Source organism: Phoca vitulina, unplaced genomic scaffold, assembly GCF_004348235.1.
Source record: "Phoca vitulina isolate PV1807 unplaced genomic scaffold, GSC_HSeal_1.0 scaffold11, whole genome shotgun sequence".
NCBI classification, from domain to species: Eukaryota; Metazoa; Chordata; class Mammalia; order Carnivora; family Phocidae; genus Phoca; species Phoca vitulina.
Window position 1 is genome coordinate 36,830,197 of NW_022589714.1, and position 24,528 is coordinate 36,854,724.

At 41.5% G+C, this 24,528-nt stretch overlaps 1 protein-coding gene across 1 annotated transcript in view; it reads left to right on the forward strand.

Annotated features, from left to right (window-relative positions):
• LOC116635554 (24-hydroxycholesterol 7-alpha-hydroxylase) overlaps positions 1–15,645 on the forward strand; it is an 87,765-nt gene extending 72,120 nt beyond the window's left edge. Inside the window, exons 12-13 of the mRNA XM_032409702.1 lie at positions 11,916–12,003; positions 14,604–15,645. Of these exons, the coding sequence (XP_032265593.1) occupies positions 11,916–12,003; positions 14,604–14,675 (160 nt within the window). The 3' untranslated portion in view covers positions 14,676–15,645. The remainder of the gene's footprint in view (positions 1–11,915; positions 12,004–14,603) is intronic.
• The last annotated feature ends 8,883 nt before the right edge of the window (positions 15,646–24,528 follow it).

The following is a 24,528-nucleotide window of genomic DNA, read 5'->3' on the forward strand; positions in this document are numbered from 1 at the left end:
AGGGGCAGTGATATCAAAGTTTGAGGGGAGAAAGAAAAGTAAGCACTCACAGGAATGGGATGGAATGCCATGTACCTGTATGTTGGGGTTTGTGAAGCTCTGCATACAGTTGGTTCTACATGTTTATTTGAACGATAATACAATCTTAATAACTGTGCCTTATTCAGTAAAGTATCCTCACAGTACTTGGAGAAGTACTTGTATACTTAGAAATAGTTGAGTGCTTTTGAGGAGGAAGCACACTCAAATCTCTGTGGATTTCATGATAAGTTGCAAATTCAGTTTACTCTGAGGAGTTTGTTACATAAACAAATGTATCCCCTCAACTCCGGTTGGTAAGTAGACTTGAACAAACTGTATTTACTTACCTAATTGTTTCCTAACATTTTCACTATGCTGTGCACATGTCCGGGGGGGGGGGGGGGGGGCTATAAAAAAAGAGTTGGGAGTGAGGGTGGGAAGGGGTAGATGTGGTCAATTCCCAGAGTCAGGCTGCCAGACCCCTTTATGAATTGTTAGCCCTGCGTCTCTCTCTTACTGCTTTACTGAGGAGCAGTGACTTGCTGAAAGGAGCCCAGAAACCATTGGCAAAATTGCAGTCAGCTCTTTCCCAGCCATTTCATTTTGACACTTCATTATGAGGCTAAGATTTAAGTCTGTCAAGCGCAGAAGAAGCAATTCAAGACTGACTTTTGATACTGGGGCTAAAGTGCTCCTAAAATAAAACATGTTCATTTCTGAGCAGAGAATGTCAGAGAAGACCCTCTTTTCCTTCTGTTTACAAACTAGATCTCCAGCCTGGAACACAGAATACCTGGACGGGATTTCCATCTGTGAGAGGAAGAAAGGACACTCTCTGCCTGGGTGTCTTCCACCGCTCTCCCCTCTTTGTTTTTGTTTGTTTGTTTGTTTGATGGGCTTTCTCCCTTCATCCAACTCAGTTACTGCTCTCTTTTTTTTTTTTTTTTTTTTAGATTTTATTTATTTATTTGACAGAGAGAGACACAGCGAGAGAGAGAACACAAGCAGGGGGAATGGGAGAGGGAGAAGCAGGCTTCCCGCCGAGCAGGGAGCCTGATGCGGGGCTCGATCCCAGGACCCTGGGATCATGACCTGAACCGAAGGCAGATGCTTAACAACTGAGCCACCCAGGCGCCCCACAGTGACTGCTCTTGAGCAAGTTAGATGTCTCCTGTTCAGAAACAGGGTTTAATTCCCAGGAAATGAGGACCGAATTAAAACTGTACGGTGTCACCATACGGCCCATGGGCTATTGTCTACCCATTATCTAACATTCTCTTCCCTTCCTGACAGCCCTCGCTTTCGTTTGGGGATCCATGGGATTCTGGGGTGCTGATTCCGCCCCCAGCTCCATAGGAGTGGAGCACTGTTCCCTAAGCCCATCCGCAAATCCCATCCCTGTCCCCTCCCTCCTTCCCATAATGATCGGTTTCATTGTCAGTGTAGGTTTCAAGCAGTGCCATTAACTACCTAGGTTTCTGTTGAGACTTCTGGGTCAAACATAATCATTCCCTGTGGGATGTGAATTACAGAAGCACTTGGCCCCCAAAACTGTTGGCAGCTATTTTGAGACAATAAAAGCAGGCAGTGTTAGGATGCAGTTGGTCCCGTAGAGCAGAGCAGTGGAGGCAAACTGGCTTCCTGGGAACATCGCTGAGCTGCTGGAGTGATCTCTGCCTGAGGCCAGCACCAGCTCTGTTTTTCAGGTACATAAAGCAATGCAGTGTCAACTTCCTCTAGATCAGTGATTCTTCAAGTGTGATCCCCAGACCACCAGTAGTTAACACTACCCGGAAACTTGCAAAAAATGCACATTCTTGGACCCTTCCCCAGACCTACCGAATCAGAAACTTTGGGAGAGGGGCGCAGCGATCTGTGTTTTAACAAGCCTTCCAGGGGATTCTGACGCAGGTGAAAGTTTGACAACCACGAGCCCAGAATACTTTGCCTCCTGCCACCAAACTGATTTTATTTTCCTAAAAGATTTCAAAGGCAGATGAGATTATGGGGAAAGTCCTTCCCCTTTAAGTCGAGTAGCCATGCTTGCATGAAGGATGCCTGTGGAAGTCTGTCAGTCTGCTGCCTTCCCTGAATTCCAGGGCGAGATCATTCTATTTTCATAAGCCGCAGCTGGTAGCAACTCGGAATATACTTCAGAGCCCCTGCTCCTGGCAACCGTGGCAGTTTTCCAGCCCATGCTGCCATTGCCCACAATGACTTCTAGTAGGGGGGAAAAAAAAAGCAAGAGATTTTCTTTTCAAAAGCAAGAGAGGGAGGCAATATCAAAATCAAGACGTTAAACTAAAATCTTTCACTTCCCGTAGTCTTAACATTCCTTTAGTACCCCCTGTTTCTTTCTGATGGAGCCCTGTTCTAGACCCCTGGCCTTTTAGAGTGACCCTCTACTCCTCCCTCTCTTTGGCCTTCCATGACGGCTCCCACCTCCTAAACCAGGTCTTCATGCCCCACCATCAGGTGACATTAGAGTTTCCTAAGCCTTCTCCCAGGCTCTATTATCTCTTCTTTCAATCCATCTTACTCACTACACACAGATTCATTGTCCTCAAATAATCATCTCAGACTCACTCTCATTAAGACTCTGGTGCTGCTGCCTGCCCACCAAGCTCAGCAGCCTAGAGCTCCAGGCTCTCCACAATTTGATGCTGATTGACACCTTTCTGAACATGGGGAGGCGCCTCCCAGAGGGTCTACTAGCCCCCAGCTGCAGTGCCCACTCCTTCGCTTGCTCATACTCTCTGCTGCGTGTGGAATGCCCGCACTCAACATGTCTACTTAGTTAAAGCCCGTTTCCTTCCGTCCAGGTCTAGCTCAGGTTTGACCTCCACCAAAGCTATCACCGATTGCTCCAGATCACAGCACTCTCTCCAGACTCCAAACTTCCACAGCCCTTTTGTTTCTACCTTTACTCATAGTGTCACCCTGTCTCTCCATGTGCATTACTAGTGTGAGGTCTGTTGCGTCAGACTCTGTGCTCTCGAGGTCTGTGTAGTGCTCCCTGAACATTTATCTACAAACGGGGAAAACACCCAAGTACTAAGTATTTAAGGAATTTTCAACATGTTTATATTTTAATGAGCTTTATTTGTAGATGTGTAATGTTGTCCTTGTAAGTGTAAAAAATAAATTTGTTATAAATAATATGCCTCATTATTTTCACTGTTTTGACATAAGAGCATTAAGAAAACTTTCCTAACATGAACATAGCTCAGTTTGCTTCTGTAAAAATACAAATTTATGAAGCCCATTTTCTTTGACATAAAAAGCTTTTAATGCTACAGGGACGTATAAGTTAGTCTCTGATATTTTAGGCATCAAACAAAATTCAAGAACATGGTAAAAGCTTGAAAACACTTTTTTGCGATTGTAGAAAAAATGACTAGTGAAAAATTGAGGTAATTTTGCTACAGTATTCAAATATTTGGCTTTGGAGAAAAATATCATTTTTAGTACATATTACTTACTATCTGTATTATTAATTCACTTTACGTTTCCTCTAACTAGGATATCAATCAAAATGCTTAGAACTAATATGAAATATGTTAACTTTATGCTCTTTTAATAACTAATACTAACTTAATAACTAAACTAACTTAACCCTCAAAGATAAAAGAAGAAAAATATTAAAGCCTCTCTCAAGCACAGTATGAATTGGTCAAAAGCCTCCATTATCATTTTACCTTATGGGAAGTGCAGTTTTATGATTTTAAAGAACATCGCAGGGACTCAAGTTAGTTAAGGAAATGCCTTACAGATTGTAGTGGGAAGCTCTTTTAATGAATTCATAAATATTTTTCCAATTATTTCTAATCAAAATATATGTAGTATTGCTAACATGTCTACTCTTAAATAGCTTGTGGACATTGGTCTTGCTTACGTTCTCCTCTGCGTGATAGAGGAACTCTATGTTGAGGGTCTTCTGTGTGTCATAATGCTTAAAGAAATGGCGTTTCCACACACAGGTAGAATTTTTCAATAAGCACAATTTATTCACTAGGTCTACAGCACATTCAGGATCAAAGACCCAACACTGTCACTCAAATCCTCCATGAACAGGGTCATCCTGCTCCGCCAGCTTCATGTCTCATCACCTCACCTCCTAGAGGGCAGGGCATGAAGCCCTCACAGGCCCCTCGATGTTCCAGGGCCCCTTGTGAGCCTGTGCCTTGGAACAGGTTGTCCCTCTGCCCCGAGTGCCTTCCTTACTGGAACGGCCGCCACCCTGCCCTCCAGAGTGTTCATTGTCCTTAGGCTGGGCAGTGGCTCTGTGGAAGTGCCAACGGTCCTCTATGCCAGGGGGCCCAGCTCATAGCTGTGCACTGCTCTCTGGCAGACTACTGTCAGACAAGGGCTAAAGCCAGAGCTGCAAGGAAATAGGATTTGTTTGGATCAAGTGGAACCTGCGAAACTATTTTGTAATTCACAAATGCAGAACTAGCCAGTATTTCTCCAGTGCTGCCAGATAAGTGTTGAATACTGGGAAGTCACGGCTTATTCTATCCCACAAAAACGTCAGCTGGGTTATCTGAGAAAGGGATCTCATCTAATTTACCTCCAGGAAAGGAGCTAAGTACTGAGAATTGGTCATTTTAGTAACTGGGAACTTTGATACTGAATTTCATATGTTGGTTGGTGCCTGCCACATTTTTCATTTGATATGGGGGCTCGTGCCCTCCATGAAATACTTCATGGGGCTTTAGAGATACCACTCTTTTTTTGTTATTCTACCCCTTTGGCTACTCCTTCCCAGTGTCCTTTGCTCATCTTTCTCACCTTCCTGACCTCCAAATTTTGGAGTGTCCCAGAACTCTCTTGTCAAATATCTAGGTGGTGTTGTTTTTTTTTCTATTTAACTTACTCCCTTAGTGAGTTCTCCTGTCCTATGGCTCTAAATAATCCTCTGAATAGTGATGACTCTGTATTTATATCTCATATGTCTCCAGTCCTGACTGAATCTCTCCTAAACATCAGGCCCATTTACCCAGCTTCCCCTCAGCGTCTGCACAAGCTATGCTTAACAGGTCCAAAACTGAGCTCCAGAAGACAGCTCCCCAGCCTGCTCTTCCTTCAGTCCTCACTATTGCTGAGGTAAATAGCAACTGTATCCTTGCATTTCCTCAGGTCAAAAACTCATTGTCAAGTCAAAAGTCATTCTTGACTCTGTCTTCCACATCTATAATGCAAAGCCCATCATCCAGAGTATATCTGGTCTCTCACTCTGGCTCATGACTATTTCTACCGTCCTGGTCCAAGTCACCACTTTCTATTGTCTGGAAAATTGTAATGGCTTCCTAATCAGTCTTCTGGCTTCCATCTCCATCACCTTATGTTTTATTCTCAATGTAGCAGTCAGAATAATTCTTTTGAAACCTAAGTCACGTTTGCTCAAAACTGTCCAATGCCTTCCCATCTCACCGAATAAAATGTAGTCTTCAGCATGCCCCGTGGGCTCTCTACTTGCCCGGGGTAGTTCTCTGACAGCACCCCCCGCCCCCCCGCCCGTTCATGCTCATCTCTGGCAATACTAGCCTCCTCGTTGTTCCTCGTTCTCCTTTCTCTGGATTTGTGCACCTTCTACTCCTTCTGCATGGAATTCTGTACTCAGATATTCATATGGCATATTCTCCTCCTCCATTCCAGTGTCTGCTGAAATGTCACCCCTCAGGGAGACCTTCTTCAGCTGAAATATTGTAGCCCACACCATCACTCCATTTCCCCTTATCTTACTTATTATTTTAGTACTTATTCTTATACTTTATATATGCATTCCTTGTTTATTTATTTGCTGCCTACTTACTACCTCTCTGCTAGAATTTAAACATTTTTATGAAAGCATGAGTGGTTTTTTGTTTACAAAAGTAAATTTTGTTAACTTCAGCACTTAGAAGAGCATAAAGCACAGAAAGACAATAAGCATTGAATGGATAAATGAATGGAGATCTCATTTTATTATAAGAACTCTTAGTATATAACCTAAGTGACAGTTCACTGTTCCCATAACTGTTACTCTTTTCCAGGAGGGGTAAGGAGGAAGGGCATGTGACTTATATCCACACCCTTAGTTGTCTCCTCCAAATTAGACCCTTAGTGTTCTGCGATGTTTGCCACGGTCCCAGCTCCTCATGGAAGATGAGGTGCTGTTTCTTTCACACTATCTCCAGCAGAGAGAGGAAAGTGAGGCTCTTTATGCTTTCTGTTATTTTATTATCTTTATTCTTCACAGCACTGTTGTACAGGACCATGTAAGTGCATCACTCGTGACTGCATTTAAAAAATATTATACAGGTTTGATTCCAGACCATTGTAACAAAGCAATTATCGCAATAAAAGTGAGTCAAATGAAATTTTTGGGTTCCCAGTGCATATAAAAGCTATGTTGTGGTCCGTTAAGTGTGCAATAGCATTATGTCTAAAAAATGCATGTACCTGACTTTAAATACTGTATTGCTAAAAACATGCTAACTATAAGCTAAGCTGAACTTTCAGCTAGTGGTAATCACTGATCACAGATCACCATAACGAGTTTAATAATAATGAAGGTTTGAAATACTGTGAAAATTACCAAAATGTGATTGAAAGACACAAAGTGAGCAAATGCTGTTGGAAAAATGGTGCCCATAGACTTGCTCAATGCAGGGTTGCCACAAACCTTACATCTGTAAAAGAGGCAACATCTGTGAAATGCAATAAAATGAGGTATGCCTGTGGTATAGTCAGGAAAATATAAAAATTGTACATGGGGCGCCTGGGTGACTTAGTCGGTTAAGCGTCCAACTTGTGATTTCAACTCAGGTCACGATTTCCTGTATCTTGAAATTGAGCCCACGTCAGGCTCCTTGCTCAGCCCGCTCAGCCAGGAGTCTGCTTGAGATTCTCTCCCTCTGCTCCGCCTCCTCCACTCATGTGCATGCGTGCTCTCTCTCTCTCTCTCTCTCAAATAAATAATCTTTTTTTTAATTGTACATAAAATATTTCTTTTACCAGGGCACCTGGGTGGCTCAGTCAGTTAAGTGTCTGACTCTTGATTTCGGCTCGGGCCATGATCTCAGGGTTGTGGGATTGAGCCCCAAGTTCCCCAAGGGCTCATACCCCCCAGGGGCTCCATGCTCAGTGCAGAGTCTGCTGGAGATTCTCTCTCTCCCTCTCCTTCTGCCCCTCCCACTCATGCTCTCTCTCTCTCAAATAAATAAAATATTTAAAATATATATATTTCTTTTACCATAGCTCAGGAGAAAAGCACTTCACAGGAAGTCCCCTGTCTCTACCATTGACTCCTGTACACAGGGCTGCGCTTGTCTGTTGCAAACTAGCCACAGAGCAGTCACCCTCCTTTTCACTTCATCCCTTCCCCCAACGACTTGCTTTCACTCCAAGATCCATCACCTTCCTCCATTTAGTTCATTTCTCAAAGTCTGAAAATAATACTGGGGTCTTTCAGCACGACTGTCCACCATTGTCCTTGGGACTTGAGTTCCTCAAAACAGTTCTTCATGGGCATGGCACATCATCTCCCCCTCTCTTAAGATATGCTCAAAATGTGTATTCTTCAAATTCTGTACTGAATAATTGACTGCCATTTCAATATCTCTCTTTCTCTTTCACATAGCTCCCAAAGACAGTCATCTTTCTTTCCTATGAGATGGTTTGCTCCAAATCTGTAAAGAGGAAATTAAATATTTACCCCCAAATTATCAAGGCTGGTCTCTCTCACGATAAAGTTAGGGTATTATTATAAAGAACAATGGGAGGAACACTGAACATGTATTTCTTATAAATCACAGCATCACAGCTGAACTTTTGCCAGCCTTTGTCCTGGGCCCACTTCTCTATCAGTCAATTAAAAAAAAAAAAAAAAGAAATATAAACAAATAAACAAAAGAACAATGTTTACTTTTTTTCTTTCAAATCTTCAAAGATGTTGTTCTATTGTCTTCTGGCTTTCATAATTTCTGATGAGAAGTCTGTGATCATTTTAATTAAATAATTAATTAATTTGCTTATTTATTTATTTATTTAGTACCCCCCTCCCCTGGCTGCTTTTAAGATTTTTTTTCTTTGTCACTGTTTTTTAACAATTTGATTATGATTTGCCTTGGAATAGTTTTCTTTATGTTTCTTTTGCTTTGGGTTCATTGTGATTCTTAGCTCTGTAAATTAATAGTTTTAACAAATTTGAAAATGGGGGCGCCTGGGTGGCTCAGTTGGTTAAGCAACTGCCTTCGGCTCAGGTCATGATCCTGGAGTCCTGGGATCGAGTCCCGCATCGGACTCCCTGCTCAGCGGGGAGTCTGCTTCTCCCTCTGATCCTCCCCCTTTCGTGCTCTCTGTCTCCCATTCTCTCTCTCAGATAAATAAATAAAAAATCTTTGGAAAAAAAAAAAATTTGAAAATGTTTTAGCTATTATTTCTTCAAATATTTTTCCTGCCCACCCATCTGCATCACCAAATTATATGTATGTTAGACTCCTTGATACTATTTTATAGGTTACTTATACTCTGTTTATTTCTTTTTTCAGTCTTTTTAATTTATGTACTTCATTTTGGATGTTTCCCATTGTTTTGTTAAGTTCCATGATCTTTTCTTTTGCAGTGTCTTATCTTCTCTTAATCCCATCCAGTGTGTTTTCATTGAAGAGACTGTATTTTTCAGTTTGAAACAGAAGTTCAGTTTGATTTTTTTTATCTTCCATTTCTTTCTTCATTGTGCTTCTACCTTTTTGAACATCTGGCTTATATCTAACTGGCTGTCTGCAATGTCTGTCATTTCAGGCTCTATTTCTTTTGAATGATTTGTCTCTTACTTATGTGCCATATTTCCCTGTTTCTTCTAGGCATGGTAATTTTTTGAATAAATTCAAGACATAAATTTTAAATTTTAAGGTACTAGATTTTATTGTATTCCTTTAGTTTTAGGCTTTACTGTGGCATGTAGTTAGTTGCTCAGAAAAACAAGTTTTCAAGACTTGTTGTTAAGCTTTGTTAAGGTAATGCAAGAGTAGCATTTAATTTTAAGATAAGATAATACCACTTCCAAGGCAATAACCTTGTAAAGACTCTATTCAATTGTCCAAGCGTTACAAGATCTTCCCACTCTTGCATGTGGAAACACAGGCTTCCATATCTTGTGGGAGCCCTGGGCATTACTCAGGTTATTGCTCCTTAGCTTTATTTTTCATCTTTCATCTCCACCTCAATAGCTTCCTTTCACATGCTGAGTTGAGTACTCAGCCAAATACCCAAGGAGACCCCATTGTATTTCTCTGAAGCACTCTTGCTCTCTCTGTGAAACTCCCTCCTCTCTTTTATTCTTTCCTCCAAATTCTAGTCTCTTTAGCTTCCCTGAACTTTGATCTCTGACTTTTTAATTTAGTGAGACTGTCAGGTCTGTGTGGGTTTTCCCCTCCTTGCACAGTGACCTGGAAATTGCCATGGACGATGAGTTGGAGATTTCAGGGCTCACCTCATTTATTTCTTTTCTCTTGGGAATGTCCATCCTACACTATAAATCTTACTCAGTTTTTGAGTTATTTAGAGCAGGACATGGCCAGAAGTGGAAGTTCCATTTTGTTAGAAGTTTGACAAAAATTTAGTTGTGAGAAATTCTGAACCTGAACACAAATTAGCAGAATTGCCTTTTCTTAGAATTGCTCTTTGATTCGAATCAGTAAATACTGTTTTATTTCATAAACATTGATAGTCTCTTAGAATAAATTGTTTTTAGCACATATAAGTAAGTAGGGTTAAATTTGCATCATAAATATTTGTGAAGAGGTGATGTGTTATCCAAGTGGGTTTTAACAACACCTGGAGTACTCAAGATTTCATTTGAAGTAAAATATAGACAAGATGTTTCAAGAATACTAGTAGGAAACAAATGTAATTATCTGAGATGAATATAAGATCATTCATATTCATTCAGTCACTCAGTAAATATTGAGGAGTCAATGGAACAATGGTTCCCACTGTTTGTGAATACTGTTGTTTATAAGGGAATACAGGCATGCAAACAATTTACTGTAATATGGTTAGATATAGTCGGATTGTAGATAAGGACATTGGTGGAAGAATATGTAAAGTGCCACAGGAACACAGAGAAGAAAGAAAGCTGGAAAGGGCAGGAAACTGAATTTGTTTTATGGAAGTCATCTCTTTTCATCATCTATTCAGTCATTCATTCATTCATTCATTACATTACATTCATAACATGATTTAGTCACCAGTACAGTGCTCTGCACTGATAAGTCCCAACAATACAATTCCTCCTCTAGGAGAGAAGTGGCTAATAAGCAATTGCAATTCAGTGCAATAGATGCTATGGCTGAGATGTGCACAGGGGACCACAGAAGTGGAGAGGAAGGGCACCTCATCATGGAAGCAAATGATCAGAGAATGCCTCCAGAGGAGACCTAGCCTCAGGTAGGGAAAGGGCTTGCAACAGAGAGCATCACCATTCAGGAAATGTTAGGTATACAGGGGGCTAGAGCATGGGTTTCAGAGAGGAGTCAGTGGGGAGGAAGCTAGGAGATAGATAGGGGGCATATTTTCAAAAGGCTGTCTGTGTTCTCTTATGGCATTTTGAAGAAAAAAGGGAGCATTGACAGATTGTGTGTGTGTGTGTGTGTGTGTGTGTGTGTGTGTGTCTAAAATGAGGAATAGTGATAGATTAATGTTTTAGAAAGTTCACTCCAATGGTAGAATGAAGGATAAAGTGGAGCAAAGTGAAACTGGAAGCAGGAAGATTAATCTGGAAGCTGAGCTAATTTAGTAATCCAGGAAACCAATCATGAAGAACCACACTGAGGAAGTAGTGGAGGGATTGGAGATAAGACAACAAGGAGAGGGATCGGGTAGTATTTAAAAGATAAAACAAAACAAAAGGACTCAATGCCAAATTGGATATAGAGGGTAAAGAAGAGGATTGAGTCTATGATGACTTCCAATTTTCTGACCCATTGGACTAAATGTATTCATTAAGAGCTAGGACCCCTAAAAGGCATTACCTTACCCCCAGGAGAGCTCAAAACAACCCACTGAGATGCAAGAAAAAATAGCAGAATTCCATTTATACTTTTCTCTATATTTTTTGTTTCTATTTGTGTGTGTCTTGCAAAGTATATAGTAAACTAATATACTACTATGTGTATATACTTTATAAGTAAATGAATATCAGTATATTGTCAGCTGTGCTCAAATATTTCATTATCAGGGTGTATGATAGAAAAGTTTGGAGACATCTGAGTGAAGGACTACAAAAGGAATAATAAATGTGGTAGTTATGGGGAATTTGGTAGTAATGGGGTAGTTATGGGTAGTTATTTGCCTATGAACAGTTGGGCAGTAATTTCTAGTGGGCAATAAGAGTCTAGCTCAGACAAGAGCATCCAATAGAACTTTCTGTGATCATGCAAAATGTTCTAAAGATGTACTGTCCAGTATGGAGACCAGTAGCCACATATCGCTATTGAGCACTTGAAATATGACTGGTGCAACTGAGGAACTGAAAATTTTCATTTTGTTTAATTTTAATTTATTTAAGTTTGAATAGACACATGTAGCTAAATGGCTACAATGATAGGAAGCACTGATCTAAAACTTTGAAGAGAGACCTTCAGCTCTCATTTATTGAGTGCTTCCACTGGCTAAGCATTTTACATACATTTTTAAGCAATTCAATCATCCCAGCTACCCTCTGAAGTAGACAGTATTATAAAAGAAAAGAGTAAGTTCTTCCTTACTCTATGCTTTTAATGGTCAAAGTTCATATTGTGAAGAAGAGCATACTTGCTCTGAAATATGTGTACGTTCTAGATATTCTCTCTTAGTAGATATTTATGCATCTTTCACAACCAAGTGCCAATTTTATATTTTTCTTTCAGGTGGTTTGCTCTGTTACAGATTCAAATATGTATTATTTTAATACTTTATAAATATGACTGTAGTCTTCTGGATCCATTACCAAAACAGGTAAGTGTTTTCAGAATTTTGAATATCATGGTTTTCAAATTTGCTATAAATTCTAACCCCTTGGTTTTAATTACTAGAGATAAGCTGCTAATTTCCTCACCTAGGCTTTATCTTAACAGGTGTCTTTCATGGAACCGGACTGAGAAGGTAACCCCTTAATTCCCGTACTTCTGGGTCTAATGTATATGCCATGGTACCACAAGACCAGGACCAAATAGCAAAAAGCACCACTTACAGTGTTAAGAAGGTCCCAGTGAATTCACCAATTTTGACACTGTCCCCTATGCTAAATAGACATGGCCTTGATGTTGGGCTTGTTTCCCTAAAGAGGCATGTCTGTGGGTCCCAAACTGAACCATCAGTTTTAGAGGCAAATCATAGCCCTTAGTCCATTTGGGAAGCAATGTCATGGAAGAAAAGAGCAGACAGTGAGCAACAGTAAAGACAGTAAGCAAGAATAAAAAGCCTGTGACCTTATTCCTACCGCTGACCATTGAATGGTCTAATCATTGAACTCCTCTGTGTTTCTATAGGTCTGCTCTCCTAGACCAGTGGCTTTCAAACGGGTGCAAACATCAGAATGACCTGGAGGGTGGGGGGCTTTTTAGAACACAGAATACTGGGCCCCGCCCCTAGAGTTTCTGATCTAGGACATCTAGGGAGGGGCAATAATTTGCATTTTTAACCAGTTCGCAGTGCTGCTGATGCTGCTGGTCTGGATAACACTCTTAGGACCACTGTCCTAGGAAATAGGGAGAGTGCAATTTAATTCCAGATGTTTGGAAGTCATTTTGAAGACTCTGGATAAAATGTGCTGTTTCAACTGAGGGTGAAGCTCAGAAGTTAAGCATTGCAATTTCAGGGCTATTCACATAGCATGTTGTGCTTTGATTTATTCTTGATATAATAAGGCTAGTGTATGGAGGGATAAATAAAACTCTTGGGTGACATTTCAATAGAAATTATGTAAGTGCTTAAGTGACACAGACAATATTATATTACTCATAAATATGCACATTTCAGCACTTGCCCCTGATTTCTTTTGCACTTCTATTTTGAGTACACTAACTACCAGTGCTGAAGAGCCCTCAAAATCCTACCATGAAAGGGAAATCAAAAAACCCTTCATAAAGGTTCTCAGCAAGTATAGTTTTATTATCAAAATGAAGAATAGGGCCAGGCATATACTCACAAAATACCAGTTCCTGGTCCACTGAGTTGGATGTCACAATTTTGCCCAGGACTGATTCCCCATCCAAATATTTTCCCACCAGTGAGAGGACACAAGAATGCCTTACCAGATTAGAAGGATGACATTTGTCAAAACCATGTAACAACTAACCCTAGTGATCAGTAATTTTGACCAGTTCCTTAGGCAAGATTTTGCCCAGTACTTTCTTCCTAGCTAAGAAGTCTATTAGTTATATTTATTATGCTCTTATACACACATTCTATTTCTGTTTTGATGCTACTAAGAACATTTTTAAAGAAATATCTCAAAAAAAGGAAAGAAAGAAATATTATCTCAGTTTGTAAAAAGTGTGTAAGTGAATTCTCATGATCTCAAAGGGCATTTCATTTCATAATTCTTATTCTAGAAAGAGATGAATTGAAATTATGTAATTATTGGAATTGTTTTAATAAATTGTAAAATGAGGTGATCAAAAAATACAGGAAATGACCTTCAAATTGCCAGGCTCTTGTAGGAGATGGGAGGGGATGGGTTGCCTGGGCATGTTCTGAACACTCTTGTCAAGCACGGGGACATCTCTGGGCTTGGAAATCAGCTTCCTCAAAGAAATATACTTGTCATAGTAGCAAAAATCAAATGCTAGAACCCCCAATTTTAATTTTGCAGAAGCCCAGTGTTTTATTTTATCTCAAAGCGTCTTAGGAAATTAATTTTAACTCTCATTAAGAACCAAACACTAAGCAAATACTATAAAGCTTCCCAAGATCCATGACCAGGCAGCAGTGTCCAGATGCTGGCAATGGGGGCTGTTCATTTTGAAGCATTTATAAGACCAACTTCAATTTTCTTGCAAAAGCAAGCACATTTTTGCTAATATAGTGAAGTTTTGCTTGTTTGGTTGGTTGGTTTTGTTCTGTTTTGTCTTTTGGGGGGTCATGAATCCTTAGATAATCTCACGAAGCCTATGGATCCCTTTCTAGAAAAGTACATAACTTTTCATACCCACAAATTTGTTTGCAATTTCGAGGAGTCCATGGCAACCCTGCACCTCGTTCTATCAACTCCCCTAGGGATCTCCTTCTTAAGAAGCCCATGCTGTGCTTTGTTGCATTCAAACTTGACAATACACTGATGACTTAAATTGGACTGATTGTCTTTTTCTTACTCTTGATCTTCCCCCAACCCTCAAGGCTGATAGAACAAATTGCAAATGTTCTGTTCCTTGAATGGAAGGCTAAAATTGATGCTTGACATTATAAGACACTTCAAGTCTTCCAAGCAAACACTCTAGTCTCTTAAACCTAGACTCCGTACTTTTAGAGACAATTACACTTGAATAAACCTTCGGTCTAAAACTGTTGGCTTATGTCTCTTAATTTCTATATTTCTTCTGCATTTCTGCTTTTAGAGTCCTCTCCATTTGGTGGGTGTCCAACAGCCAGAAGGACAATGCCGAATTGAATTTAAACAAAGAAAATGACATCTGTTGGGCCTAAAGAGTGCCAGGGCCTTCTGGAAGAGTGACTGTCCCCATCCACTAGCCTGGCAGCATCTAGCTCTGAGCTCTACTAAAACATACTGCTTAACTTTGTTTTAGGATTTAGTTCAAGAGAATGTAGGTAGGTGTGTTTGGTAACTTAAGAGTAGACCAAGAATCTGACATCACTCTCACCGATATGAGATCTGAATATATGGTTTGTAGAAAATGTTTAAATGATTGAAAGAAGAGGCGTTTCTTAAGGAGTTGTAATTTGGTTTCATGCATAACTGTATTAAAACTTTAATTAGAAATAATGCCTCTTGAATGAAAATCTTAGTAAACTGTGAAGGCAACATACTTTAATTTCTGTTTTGAAAAAGGCTGAAAGTCTTAAACTCTAAGGAAATATTAAATAGTAATTTCTGGAAATTTTTTAGTTTTCTTAATATGATTCTCAGCTGGCAATTGGAATTCTTAAGTTCTGTTCATATAATTCTTTATGGTAAATAGGACTAGTGCTGAAACAATGAATGAAATGATAGCTTTCTAAGACCTACGAAGACAGGGAGCATGTCTTACACTCATTCCGTGCTCAACTACACCTAGGACAACCCCTTCTGTATAAGGTTTATTCAGTAAAGGTATACTGATTGATATACTGATTTGTATTTTAATTGAAGGTGAAAGCACTCTTTTGATTCAAGGCATTAGTAGTTATAGGTGAAGAGGTAATATTTTTGTGGGTAGAAACACAAATAAAGTGATGTCAAGGCAAATAACAGCATTTGAATGCATTACTTAGGACTTCTGCCTGAAATATTTACTAGGAAACCCTGAAAAGAAATCCCGTCATGCCCCGGGGGAAACATACAACAGTAGTAACAGAGTGATCAGTGATGTCATGATTTGTCCTCTAATATTCAGTAAAATGCTGCTTGCCTCCTTTATTTCACAATAAATAAGCTTTGTGTGCATGTCGTCCTCTGGATTATTTGCTCCCCTGTGCTAGAATTATCCTGCAGAGTTGATAATGATTGCTTAGTCATCTATTTCCTACCAATGAGCAGATGACTCCCTAGGAGAAAATTAAGTACTCTGGAGTGCATTAACTCTTGCAGAAATACAGAGATTCTGAAGCTTAGCTACCTGGTGCTTGCAGCTTAGCTTAGTGGGTTTGGGGTGTAGAGACTGGAGGGGCTGAAGGAAGCAGTTTAGAAGACCTGGCAGGGTTTGTTAAATATGGCAGGAGTGTTCTTGGGGGAGACATGTTTTCCTGAACATCTGAGGCCCACAATGAAACACTGTATTTGCCTGTAATATGCATTTCAGCTGAATTTGCGGCCACTCGGGGCTAGTGTTTATCTCCATATTCTTGCTTGGTAAGGATAAATGTTAGCTGACAAGTTTATGCACTTAAAAAAGAATGCAGACGCAGGAGATCCATTGACCTTTGATAAATATAAAATAATGGTGAAAGAGATATACTTGGAGGTCCCATATCTTTTTATTTTCCTAGCCTGGGATTTTATATTATATGTCTAAATCACTGCTCTGTCCAGGGTAAAGAGTTCAAAGTGGCTGGCTCTCCCCTGTAGTGATGATGTAGTAAGAATTCAGTATTGGCCTCTTCTGGTAGGTCAGGCATTCAGCTGGGGCAGTGACTATGTCTGCTTTGGTAAGAGCCTCCATCTTGTCAGCCATTGTCCAAATTTCCTTTCAGGCCTCGATCAACCAATGAAACATTTTGCCATTGCCCAAGAGTCTATGTATACTCTTACCTCAGACTATTTCTCCCTCTACACAAAGGACATGGCCAAGTATACTGCTCAAAACTCTGCCCAGTGGGAGAATTTCCCCTCACCACTGTCTTTTGGGGGCACTTCTGAATGTGGCTGAGTGGAGTGAAGTCAGTTTGCTCCATCATATCAAGCCAACCAATATGTCATCCGGGCCCAAGACTTTTTCTCTCCTCTCTGTCAACTAGTTATAGCCAGTGGGCCAAAGGTGTGAATTGAGAGAGATGCATCAGTCTAACAGAGGTAAGTGATGACCTGTTTATGTAACTGACTCCTGGACTTGCTCAAACCTGATCCCAAATGTACCATATTCATTGTATAATAGATTGCTGCTGAGCCCACCTTTTAATATACTTGGTAAATATAACAATACCCAGTTCATGATGTGCAGCTCTGGTCAAATATTCACTTGGCATGTTCAGGCATTGGAGGCTGAGAAGTATGTCAGGAGTTGGTTTTCAAATGATAGTTTTCAGCTGCAGAAGGCATGATCTTGCTCTGGAATCCTAGGGATCTATCCATCTATCTATTGGCCCATCACCACTGGTAGTGGTAGTGCTTAAAGTGCAATCAGAGCTTGAAGATGCTACTGGTGAGCTGACAGAGGAAGTGGGAGTAATCTTGCTTGCCACTGATGAACTTGAAGGCATGTTCTTGTAGGGTGGACTTGCATGGAGGCACAAGATGGCCAAGCTCTTATCCTTTGGATAGACTTTCAGAAAGTACTCTGATGTCAAGTGCTTGTCGAGATCTGGGTAGATGTTGAACTTGGGTAGCCCAGTCTTAGGAGGCAGGTTATCAAAGTCACAGTGGTTCTTGTACTTTTTCTACCTGAAGCCCATGTAAACACAGTAGAAGAACAGAGTTGCTGTTGCACAAGCAGTGTGCTGAAGAAGGCATAGGAGGAGAGAAACAGAGACACACACATAACACGGAAGGGGTTTTCCTGTGAAGGGGAGAAAAGGGAGAGTGGTGTTTGGAAGGGGACATGAAAGGATTTCCTTCCTTCCTTCCTTCCTTCCTTCCTTCCTTCCTTCCTTCCTTCCTCCCTTCCTCTTCTCTCTCCCTCCCACCATCCCTCCTTTCTTTTATACAAGGAAGACACTAGCATATTTCAATGTTTATGGGAAGAAGCCTGTAGAGAGAGATACATTGAAATAACAGTCAATGGAAAAGATAGTTTTTTGTGCCAGACCTCTGAGATGGGAGGTATTGGGATAGAGATCCTACACACAGGAATTAGCTGTAGACAGGAGGCAGGAAGGTGACATATTTCACTCTGAAAGAAACAAAGAAGAAGGACTCAGGGTAGAGGCAGTAGCAGGAAATTGAGCAAATTCTCATTTGACGGGTTTTATTTTCCCTGTTAAGTGGAAGGTGAGTTATTTCCTGAGAGTGAGGGGGTGGGAGAGGTGGGGGCAGCAATGACGGGAGGGGAGATATTCTCATGATGAAATGCCGTGGCCGTTTTGTGTTTGAGCTCCCGAGGAACTTCCATCAGCCTGCAAGACAGCTGGAATAATAAGATTAATGCAAATTGGGACTTTGACCATTGGAGGAATGTGTGGCAGGAGAGATGTGTGGTTGACAGTAACCTAAGGAGTATCAGGTGGAGAGGGAAGGAAGAGGAGGCAGAAGAAGGCCGAAAAGAAGAAACAGTCAGCTGGGGAACTTGAAGAATCAGTGTAGTGGGAACAGATAGTGAGAGACCCGGGAGGGCAGAAGGCTGTGGCCAGAGGACAGACTGTCTCAATTTAAAATTTCAGAGGACAAGCAGTTAGGGGTGGGATGACAGTGCTCGAGGGGAGGCTGACATGGTGGTCAGGTGAAGAGAATGGAGTTCAGAAGGTAGCCGTGATGGTATTTGGCATACCCACCACCTTCTAGCTGTGTCCGTATGGTGGAAGGGTGAAGCATCTCTGTGGGCTCCCTTATAAGAATAGTAATCCCATTCGTGAGGGTTCCCCTCCCCCCCATGACCTAATCACCTCCCAAAGGCCTCACCCCTAATGCCATCAACTTTGGGCATTAGCATTGTACTATATGAATTTGTTGGGGATATATTTAGACCATGGCAGCAAGTAACCCTCACAGTTGCTTACCTTTCTAAGTGGAGCTCGGGCTACGGATTTTGCTCTGATAGAGGACCCTGGACAGCACTCAAAAATGCCTCTCTGAGAACAAACTGGTGGTTGCCAGAGGGGAGGGGGATGGGGAGATGGGCAGAATGGGTGAAGGGGAGAGAGAGATATGGGCTTCCAGTTATGGAATGAATACATCATGGGGATGAAAGGCACAGTATGGGGACTATAATCAATGATATTGTAAGAGTGACGGAACAGGACAGGTGGTAGCTAACACTGGTGGTGAGTACCACATAACATACAGACTCTTGAATCACTCTGTTGTACGCCTGAAACTAATGTAATGTTGTGTGTCAATTATATTCAAATAAAAAAAAATAAGACCCTACCCCACAAATGCTGCTCTGGGTCCTGTGCCTCTTGGTGTAGCAGTCCGGGAGAAGGTGGTCACCTCTGCTACCCCTACGAGAGTGGACCACGGCACCCGGCTTTCATCAGCACAGTATCTTTTGTTTTAGAAAAGGTTTTAGAATACACATCCCCATATTTCTCCATTAATGTTGGCTTTGGGTTATCAAAATGAACTTGATTAGAGTTTTGTTGTTAGCTTTACAATCTCATTTTTTGGTATTTTAATAAGTAGCTAAAGGTTATTACTGACTCAGGGAAAACTTGTATAAACTGTTTTCTTGACAAAATAACTATTACTTTCTAGAAACCAGCAGTAAGACTTTTTGTCACCTGAGCAGTTACCATATGCTGCTCACTTGGCTAAGCTCACCTCTCCATCCATTTATTTTAGTCTCAAAAACACATTTAGTCTGATGTGTTCAGTTTGTTTCTGTTATTATTCCTATTTTACAAATGAGAGAAATGGAGCTTGGAGAGACTGAGTGACTAACTCAAGATCACACGGCTAGTAAGTGTTGGAGGCACGATATGAGCCCAGGGCTTCTGGCTGCAACACACAGCCTCGTAACACCAAACAGCACTGTATTCTTCCATAAGACAAAATGTTACCCACAAGTGACAGCACTTTTGACCTTTGTGTCATCATAATCCACACTCTCAGTTCTCTCTTAACTCCCAGGGAAAACGTGGCTAACTTGTGGTGTAGCCTAGATTAGCAAGTATAGGAGGAAGAGGACTCCTGTTTTGCACCAGTTTCCTTCCTCCTCAGCTTCCTTCTCCACCCCGACCCCCAACCCTCATGAGAACCTCCAGATTGACTGGCTTAGAGTGAGACCCCACAGATGGCGGAGGGGGCCATCCACTGTTTTAAGGAAAAAATCTGATAAAAAATGCATCTTTTGGTAGGGGTATATAAAAATATTGAAAAGATATCATAAGTTCCAATAATATATCATGCATTGTCTATTGAGATAGCAATTGGCTTTTTTTTTTTTTTTTAGCATTGTTCTACCTCCTTCCTTGACAAAAACAGTCATTGACAAAAATATTGGTCATTAGGGACCCAATAGGCCATAGGGTAAGAAAGATATATGGATTTTCTCTTCTGGCAGAGTCAGGTACTAGTTAAATACCAAATCGTCTTAGTTTCAGCTTTGTCTTCAGGTGACTTGGAACTTTGGGAAGAATTCTTTACAAGTGACCTAAAGCAAAGGGTGTGGTGTTTGCTTCACGATGCATATAAACTCTCCTTTGATTTTTATTGTTGTTGTTACTGAAAATAAACATGTGTAGAATACATAATTTGAGATATCAGCCTAACATCTGGTTTTACTGCTTAAGAAGCTAAAATCCAAGCTGGAGCATGTTATGTGCCCTTGTAGGATGTTCCGTGTTGGTGAAAACAGCCTTCTGAGCGAGACGGTTTAAGTGAGTGTTTCTCTGAAGACAGAAAAATGGAACAGATAAGTAAATTTCCAACTTCTTTGGACAGCAAAACTTTTCATTGCTCAACACATTGATGTGTAGATCTCCCAATAAAAAGACAGATAAAAGCTGGTAAGTCCAGGGGCGCCTGGGTGGCTCAGTCGTTAAGCGTCTGCCTTCGGCTCAGGTCATGATCCCAGGGTCCTGGGATCGAGTCCCACATCAGGCTCCCTGTTCGGTGGGAAGCCTGCTTCTCCCTCTCCCACGCCCCCTGCTTGTGTTCCTGCTCTCGCTATCTCTCTCTCTGTCAAATAAATAAATAAAATCTTTAAAAAAAAAAAAAGCTGATAAGTCCAACTTAGCGTTAGTTGAATATACTTCATTGTTTGTCGAACCCATTAAATGCACACCTCTGCAGAGCCCCAGGGATCAAAACAGTACATGCTGAAAAACGCTGGACTAGATGAGCTCTGTGTGGCAGAGACATTTAATGCCTACTGAATGGCAGGCGCTTCCCCAAACTTCCCAGGACCCGACAGTTACGCAGGGTCATGTGACTAGTTTGGGCCAATGGTCCATAAGTAGAAATGATGGGTGTCAATTCCAAGTTGAAATATGGACGTAGGGATATAAATTGTCTTTATTATCCTCTTTCCCTGATACTGTGATGGGGGAGCTAGCAGCAAAAAGAAGGCAGAGCTTCTATCAGCCTTGGTCCCTGAGTGTCCATGAGGAGGAAAGAATCCTTTCTCCAAAATTTACGCGAGACAAATTTGCACGTGTGAGCAGGAAATACTGATATTTGCCAGACTGCCTGAGCAATCTCAGAAAGGAAATCTAGCTCATGTTCTTTTTCATGCCTGTAGTCTTCTTTTCTGCAATCTAAAAAGCAATGAAATATTGGTAAATGCTACAACATGGATGAACCTTGAAAACATGCCAAGTGAAGAGGCCAGATAGAAAGGACTATGTATTGTATGATTCCATTTATATGAAATATCCAGAAAGGCAAATCTGCAAAGAAAGAAAGCAGATTAGTGATTGTCTAGGGCTTGGGGAGGCGGGGAGAAGGGTGAGATGCTTGAACGAGTGACAGCTAAGGGGCAGAGGGTTTCTTTTGGAGGCCATAAAATGTTTTAAATTGGTTGTGGTGATGGTTGTACATCTCTATGAATATATGAAAAGCCATTGACTCTTACACTTTAAATGGGTAAATTATATGGTATACCAATTATATTTTAATAAAGCTTGCCATTTTCAACGACATGGATGGAACTGGAGAGTGTTATGCTGAGCAAAATAAGTCAATCAGAGAAAGACATGCATCATATGACCTCACTGATATGAGGAATTCTTAATCTCAGGAAACAAACTGAGGGTTGCTGGAGTGGGGGGTGGGGTGGGAGGGATGGGGTGGCTGGGTGATAGACACTGGGGAGGGTATGTGCTCTGGTGAGCGCTGTGAATTGTGCAAGACTGTTGAATCACAGACCTGTACCTCTGAAACAAATAATACATTATATGTTAAAAAAAGATTTGGACTCTGAGAAACAAACTGAGGGTTCTAGAGGGGAGGGGGGTGGGGGGATGGGTTAGCCTGGTGATGGGTATTAAAGAGGGCACGTACTGCATGGAGCACTGGGTGTTATACACAAACAATGAATCATGGAACACTACATCAAAAACTAGTGATGTGATGTATGGTGATTAACATAACATAATAAAAAAATTAAAAAAATAAAGCTGTGAAGAATAAGCAATGTGGTATGACTCTTAGAACACAAAGCAGATGTGCAAAAAACACAACTTTTTTCTTTTTAAGATTTATTTATTTGAAAGAGAGAGAGAGAGAGAGTGCATGCAAGCGGGGGAAGGGGCAGAGGGAAAAGGAGAGAGACAATCTCAAGCCAACCACCCACTGAGCATGGAGTCAGACCAGGGCTCAATCTCAGGAGCGAGGAGCCTTATGTGGGGCTGATCTCACGACCCATGAGATCATGACCTAAGCCGAAATCAAGAATCGGATGCTTAACCGACTGAGCCACCCAGGCGCCCCTCAAAACCACAACTTATTAAATACTCTATGAAGCATCAGAGTTCCAGATTCTGAGGTCCTGTTCTTTGGGGCCAGCAGCAAATCCTATATGAATAATTAATTCTGAGGCCTCTCTATCCCCGGAATCACAGTGAAATTAGGGATGTTCCCAGGTGCATAGAAAAAGGGACAAGTGCCCCTAATCACCAATGTTTCCCGTCTGCCTCTGGCCTCACTGCCGTCCACTGAAGTCCCAGGACTTCTTGCAGTCTCTCTGCCTCCCTCCGCACAGCTAGAACCCTGGGGCTCTCACATCTCCATCAAGCTCTTTGGGACTTGGCTCTCCCAGACTCAGCCACCTCCCCCCTTGCCAGGCCAGTGGGAGCTCTTTCTAGTTAGGGAGTACTTTTTGCTTCTCCAAACTGCACTGCGGTGCAGTTCTCTCTGTTCTTTAAGAGTTGGCCTTGAAGGCTCATAAAACCCCCAAGGTAGCTGAATTTGAAGGACAGACGGCGGTATGGTAGTATATCGGTAGGTGCCCACTACAGGCAGAATTTGTGGGGCAATAAGTCCCAGCTACAGCCTTATCAGCATCTTCTGTCATGAAAGGAGGAAGGGCGAGGCAGCTCGGAGCAGTGGAAAGAACCGAGTTTAGACTCAAACCCCTACATCCCAGTCCTGGCTCGTGCATTTACTGCTTAGTGTCTCTCAGCAACAGTTTCCCAGCAGGCTAATTCCAACAGCCACCTCACCCTAGAGCTCAGACTGAATCACTTTGTGAATTCTGCTACCTATCCAGTGCCATATGGCAATAAGACGCTGTGATGATTAAAATGTTTCTGGATCGACTTCTTGGCCCCTACCCTCCCCTGCAAACTGAAGTCTATATTCACCGCAGCCCTCGGCACTGCTAGACCTAGGAAATTTCTAGCTGTCATATTTTCAGGAACCCTGCTGTGTTTTTCTCCAGGAGCTGTAAGCCCTGCCACTCTGCTCTTCCTGTGACAAATGTCCTCTCACTTCAGTTTTAGACAAACAAATCTCTTGTCTGAGCCCCACGCCCTTCACATTCTCCTCGGCCAGCTTGCTGTGACCAATCTGACTTCTTCTCTGACTGACTGTGTAGAGGTGTCTCTCCCCTCTGCTTTCTCTTGGGGAAGAGGCCACTGTGAATCCCTCAACGGCTTCCTCCGTGAACATGCTCTTTTCGGGTGAGGTGAAGACCAACGCCAAACACAAACGACAAAAGACTTGTCTAGCCCCCAGTTGCATTTCCAGCATTCTTTTCCCAGGCTGTGCTAATCTGTCATCTGGCCAAAGGGAAAAATAAGTACAAAATCAAATAAAAATAAAGCATTATCCCCCATACGTCAGGATCTGAAACATAAATAGATTATACTTCATAAAAATGTTTCTAGATGAGCCCCCAAACCGCAATCCAATTTGTAAGACTCTACACAGTGAGGTTTTGCTGAGGTTTTTCTATGTCATAATGTCTTTCAAGAAAGTACCTTTGAGGATATTCATTCATTCATTCATTCATCTAAAATGAGCCAACAGGGTGTCAGGCAATGGGTAAAGAGAGAGAGAGAACACACTCTGCTCTCAAGAATATCCATATTAATAGAGGAGTCAGACTATCTTCCTCCCAAGAGCCCTTCTAACATCACATACCCATTACAACCCTATGATCTATGATATAGGTACTAACATTCTCTCCATTTTCAAAAGAGGAAACTGAGGCACAGAAGGGTTGAGTAACTTTCCTAAGTCACACAGGCAGCAGGTGGTAAGCCAGGTGTCAATCTAGGCATTTTGGTTCCAGGATCTATGCTAGCTTCGGCTTTGCTTCCTTTTCTAGTCACTGTTCATATTTTACCCCAAAGGAGTGGGTCGATGGTTCAGATACTGTGTTGAAGCCTTTCAAAGTCCCACACCTCTAAACACCACATAGGAAATCAGCTCTTCCAGTAACTTATAAGCCCAAGCATATCTGAGACATTTTAAGTATCAGGGAACAGTTCTGTCCACTGGGAGGTTGATTTAGTGCATTTTTAGTTCTTTAAAAAAAAGAATCTGTTTTTGCTAAATCTTTGGGAGGA